The sequence below is a fragment of the Notothenia coriiceps genome, unplaced genomic scaffold (genome assembly GCF_000735185.1).
Source record: "Notothenia coriiceps isolate Sejong01 unplaced genomic scaffold, NC01 NC01_scaffold00028313, whole genome shotgun sequence".
NCBI classification, from domain to species: Eukaryota; Metazoa; Chordata; class Actinopteri; order Perciformes; family Nototheniidae; genus Notothenia; species Notothenia coriiceps.
Window position 1 is genome coordinate 141380 of NW_011361014.1, and position 5808 is coordinate 147187.

At 40.0% G+C, this 5808-nt stretch overlaps 1 protein-coding gene across 1 annotated transcript in view; it reads left to right on the plus strand.

Annotated features, from left to right (window-relative positions):
• Nucleotides 1–1035: 1035 nt before the first annotated feature.
• The window catches only part of LOC104958102 (protein unc-13 homolog D-like), a 6263-nt gene continuing 1490 nt past the window's right edge, over nt 1036–5808 (plus strand). The window contains exons 1-6 of the mRNA XM_010785811.1: nt 1036–1062; nt 1811–1963; nt 2644–2739; nt 3500–3706; nt 4405–4479; nt 4558–4637. Coding sequence (XP_010784113.1) covers nt 1036–1062; nt 1811–1963; nt 2644–2739; nt 3500–3706; nt 4405–4479; nt 4558–4637 — 638 coding nt within the window. The remainder of the gene's footprint in view (nt 1063–1810; nt 1964–2643; nt 2740–3499; nt 3707–4404; nt 4480–4557; nt 4638–5808) is intronic.

Consider the following 5808-nt stretch of genomic DNA (forward strand, 5'->3'; position numbering starts at 1 on the left):
CGTGTAGTAATAGCAGACTTCCTCTAGTATAATTTCGTAGTCTTGTGTCTCCACCCTTCATCACTCATGTTTATGATGCATAATGTCATGATGTCATGAAATGAGGTGGTGAAGAAAAGACTGTTTGAAAAATGAAACTGAAGAATGTAAAACTTGGGTTTATGGACATGAAAGATGAAGAATGTACAACTTGAGTTTATGGACATGAAAGATGAAGAATGTACAACTTGAGTTATAGACATGAAAGATGAAGGAATGTACAACTTGAGGTTTATAGACATGAAAGATGAAGAATGTACAACTTGTGTTTATTGACATGAAAGATGAAGAATGTACAACTTGTGGTTTATGGACATGAAAGATGAGAGTGTACAACTTGTGTTTATGGACATGAAGATGAAGAATGTACAACTTGAGTTTATGGACATGAAAGATGAAGAATGTACAACTTGTGTTTATGGACATGAAAGATGAAGAATGTACAACTTGAGTTATGGACATGAAAGATGAGAATGGTACAACGTTGTGTTTATTGGACATGAAAGATGAAGAATGTACACTTGGTTTATGGACAGAAGATGAAGAATGCCAACTTGAGTTTATGACATGTAAGTGAAGAAGTACAGGTTTTGCCGACCAAGGAAATCAGACTCTACACACAACCACCGCACTTAGTAATAATAAATCTCAGTAACCGCACGGATTACTAAACTTGGTGCTAGGCACATAGGTTAGTAAAGGACCAGAAGAGATTTCTTCTCCCTTGGTTACCTTTTGCAACAGGTACAACGGCAACAAGTCGTACCTTTGTAAGTAATCGATGTTACCTGTAATGACAAGATAATTATATCTTTCCCTCCAGTCCATGAGAAATATTTGTCGACGATCAATACCGATGAAAAAATGACTTCTATGTAGAGTTTCGGAAATGAAACTGAACTCATTTCCTTTCAAAATCAGTCATGAAGTATGAAAGTGGTCTCATAAAAATTTTGTGCTCATAGACATGACAGATGACTCATTTCCTTCAACTCAATGGACCAGGTGGACGTGCCGGGAGAGGTCGGCCAGGACTCACCACGACTTTCGCACCAAGTCGGGTCATGCCGTAGCGGAGAGACTTTTGAAGGACCTTCAAACAGTTGAGTTTTTTTACTTGAGGGGGACTCTGTTCTTCCCAGTAATAAATACAAGTTCCTCCGTCCTCCCCTCACACAACAGACCCAATACAAGGGTTGACCCCAGTTTTCCCCTGCCCTTGTACGACACCTCAATTAGTTGATAAGTCCTGTTTTATAGTGGCTCAAACTACCTCAATTCCTCACGCCACAGCTAGTATCGGTTAGGGATTGTCTATGATTATACAACAAAGATAGATAAACACAAGGACACCACCACATACAAAGAAGAATAAAGAACAGACTAAGTATAGATTACATTGATCGGACTTTGTCTCAAAAGAAACATCAGACACAGACTCCGATGTATACACACTAGACAACAATAAAACTACAGTTAATTAAGATTGAAGTATAACATATGTACAAAACAATAATATAGAACTCAAAGGAAATACAAATTATATACAGAATGTTTTTAATCCTAAGCTGGAAATTACGTATCAAACAACAAAATACAGTAATAGTAAAAAAAAATAAAGTCAACACGAAGTAATGCGCACCGTTCGAGAGGGTGTCACTTCGAATGAAACCCCACTTCAACCAAGTCTGTAGCTATGCTGTACGGACTGCAAACGATCACCACCAACTTGGACAAGAGAGACTAGCACATAATAGTGGATCCCTCTCAGCTCCAGCCCCTGCAGTCTGGATCGGTTCCCGTTAAACACAGCTCCTCTGCCGTGGATCTGGTGGCTTTAATCCAGCCGATCTGCCAGCTGTGGGAGAAACTGTCCTGGCCCGACCCCGAGGAGGCCTTCATGCTCATGGTCAAAATCACTGAGGTACTACCCTAACCCTAACGGCCCGTCCACACAGCGGCGTGCGTTGCTTCAACGGAGACGCTTCCCATTCACTTTGAATGGGGTGATGTTGCGCTTTGCCGAACTGCATTGTGGGTCCGTCGCGTCGCTTTGCCTCCGTTGCTCGCTTCGAAAGTTGAGAAAAGTTCAACTTTTCAAGCTTCGACGGAAGCGCCAGCCAATCAAACCGCGTGCTTGTGTGTCCGGGGCGGGAGATTAATGTGATTGGTTGTTGGTCGAGTTTCAGCCCCCCCCGCCGGCAAGCTTCAACACACGCTGCCGTGTGGACGTACCGTAACTGAAGAATATGAACTGCTACCATTGTTTATCCGTGACAGTCAAAACAATTATCACTGTACATACAACGTTTATCTAACGCCAATTATTCAAACTCTTTATCCATAAGGCTAGTTTAGCTGCTTACTCTTGTTATTCAACCTGTTTATCCATTACTTACTTATAGCAGATTTTAACACCAATTTAGCTTTTTATTTTTTGATATCACTGCATTAACACATTCATCTTTTATATTGCAAGTTCTCTGAAGTGTTACGGGAATGCAAACGAGGCGTACCTAATGCTATCGTTTGGCTCTGTTTGTCCACTAGCCTGACAGGAGAGAAGTTATGGAAGATAATAAATGTTTGTTTGTGTGTTTTCAGGATGTGTGTAAGATCGTGGTGAATTACTGCAACTTACTGAAGGAGAGAGTCAGGGAGCTGTCGGAGAACTCAGACCACGGCAGCGCCATCAACATGGTGAGGAGACCGCCTTAGATTTAGCAAACAACAACAAAACAACAGTTTGAAAACCGTCCAACTCTAGCTAATCATTTCCCCCTGTTTATATAATACTTGTAGCTAATTTCAACTGGTTATCTTTTACTTTAAAGCTAATTGTTTCTCTGGTTTATTCGTTACTTTTAGCAGATTATTCCACTTTTTCCCATTAGCTTTAGCTTATACCCTTCATTCATCATTTTTAGCAAACTTTAATTATTCAAATGTTTAACCAATAGGTCACTTTTAGCCAAGTATATCAGCTTACATTTTTTAACTCATGCTAAGTATTGTTCCTGTTCACCTGCAACGCAAAACGTCTAATGTTGCAATTCCCCAAACTATTGTTAACCTGTTTATCTGTTACTTTTAGCTGATTTATTTGTACCCGTTTATTCTTTAGGCCTCTAATTCTTCACTTTTTAGCTTCTTTCCCCACTGTTTAGCCATTCATTTGATCTTTTTATCCTTTTATCCACTTTTTCCACTGCTCATCCGTTATGTCTAATTAATGCTGACTTTAAAAGTTATTTGGGCAAATGTTACTATTTTAGCTGTTTTCTTTGAACTAATGCTTATTATTTTAACCACCCCCAACATTTAGTTAACCATATCCAATGTTATTTCAATCTAATTCAACTGTCAAGCTATTAGGCTCCTTTAAGTCAATGCTAATGATCTCCTGTTTATCCGATACTTTGACCTAACGTTTATTTAAATGCTAACATCCTCCTCCCAGTTGTGTGTGGTGGTGAACGACCTTGAGCACCTACGCTCGGTTCTGACCCGTCTTCCCACGCAGCTGAACTGGGCCGGGCTTCGGGATCGAACCCAGCATGTGATCGGAGAGAACCAGTTTCACAACACGCTGCCCGCCCAGCTGCAGCAAGCCAAGAGCATCCTGGGGCGAGAGATACGGTCCGCTTTAGACACTCTGGGGAAGCAGGTGAAGCATCAGGAACATCCTTACATCTACAACAACTTTTTTGTAATAATTATGTGCAATATATATATATATACAAAGATGGCAAAAGTACACACTTTACTCAAGTAGAAGTACAGATACTCATGTTTAAAAATACTATGATAAAAGTAAAAGTACTGACTAAACTTTGAGTTCAACATGTAAGAAGTAGAAAGTACAGGTATTTGTGTTCAACATGTAAGAAGTAGAAAGTACAGGTATTTGAGTTCAACATGTAAGAAGTAGAAAGTACAGGTATTTGAGTTCAACATGTGAGAAGTAGAAAGTGAAAAGTAGTCAGAAAAATAAGTAGTGGAGTAAAGTACTGATACCAGAAAAATGTACTTAAGTACAGTAACCAAGTATTTGTACTCCAATACTTCCCACCTCTGTATATATATATATATGCCGTTAATAACTGGACCTACATGTATACACCTGGCTGCTAAATCTTCTGAATTGTTACAGGATGTGTATTTTGTAAATTGTGTAATCTTGTGTATTTTTGTTGTATCTTTAATACTTTTGTATGCATGCTTTAGTTAGCATTAAGCTTTCTTTGGCTCTTTTCTGCTGTAACAAATGTAAATGCTCCCTCTGTGGGACGAATAAAGGATTCTGATTCTGATTCTGAAAACGTAGGGAAGCTTTTAACCCCACCTCTCCATCTGGTTCTCCAGTTAAACACAGATATTGAGACGCATGTCCGAAACATGTCCACCAGGAAGAGGATTCCCTCCAAGTCCACGGAGGATGTAGGTGACTTTAACATTATAACAAATACACAGATGTCTTTTAAGTTCGTCTGATATCAAACCCCTTCCTTTCTTCAGGCTGCAGACCCTCTGATGCGCTACCTGGAGCAGGAGCTGCATTATATGAATGAAAACCTGGTTCAAGAGAACTTCAACAGGTACGCCGTTAGCTCGGATGCTAACATGTTGATTGTATCCAGTGTTTTCCTCTGCATCCCCTCAGGACAATGTGTTGTGGACCGTTTAAATGCACTAAAAGATTACAGTTTTTGCTCTTAAATCAGAAAAAGACAATATTTCAACTGAGCTTTTTACATGTCTTATGGAAATGAGTATTGCTGTTTGTAAGCAGCTTCAAAGTGTGATTTTTTTTCACCAGAAGTGAACGCCTTTTCAGACCTTTCAAACTCAGCATCCCTCCTCCATTTATTGGCTTCTTGAAATGGTCAATTGCAATATTTGCACGTTTCCAAAAAACCCTTTCATATCCAGTCATAATGCTTAAAGGTCCCATGTTATGACCATTTCTACTGATCATAATTGAGGTCTACTAGAATAGATTCTATATTGTGCAATGTTCCAAACTCACATTGGTTTCTCATACAGCATCTCTGTATAGTACGGAGCCCCCTAGGGGACATGGAGAAGAAAAATAGAAAAAAATAGAAAAAGTTTTGCGAGATCTCGCAAAACCCCGTTGCAGTTTGTAGACGGTCCCTAAGCACTCCTCTCCCTCCTCCAGCCGCAGATTGTGACCAATTCTTGATGTTTAGCTCGGATGACGGCGCGTATCGAACTGTTCTGATAAAAACGGCTCTGTAGCTCGTTGTTTACCTTGCTCTGATTGTAAAGTCTTGTTGTTTGTATTTTTAAAACCTTATGTTCATGAGTTATTGATCCGCGAAATTCGAATCTGTCAATAACTCAGCTCAGAGGGACGTGCATGTCCCCTCGCTCTCAGTGTTCTCTTGAGGTGTCTTCACTTATGTGAAACCCTTTATATATACAGTCTATGTGTGAAACCCGTGCCTCTTGCCAAGCACTGATGTTATATCTTTATATTTAAGGCCAAGCTCAAAGTAAAATCGATGAACCGCTCCATTGTTGTGGTTTCTGTGTTGCCGTAGCAGCCGAACTGACCAGGAAGTACATTGAGCTAAATGAAAGGTTTTGCGAGATCGCGCAAAACTTATTTTTATTTTTATTTTTTCAAATAATTTTTTTTCTCATCTCCATGTCCCCTAGGGGGCTCCGTAGTATAGCATGTGTATTCACTCTCTGTCCTAAACGCCCCCCCCCCCCTGAGCCCACTGTGCTCTGATTGGTCGC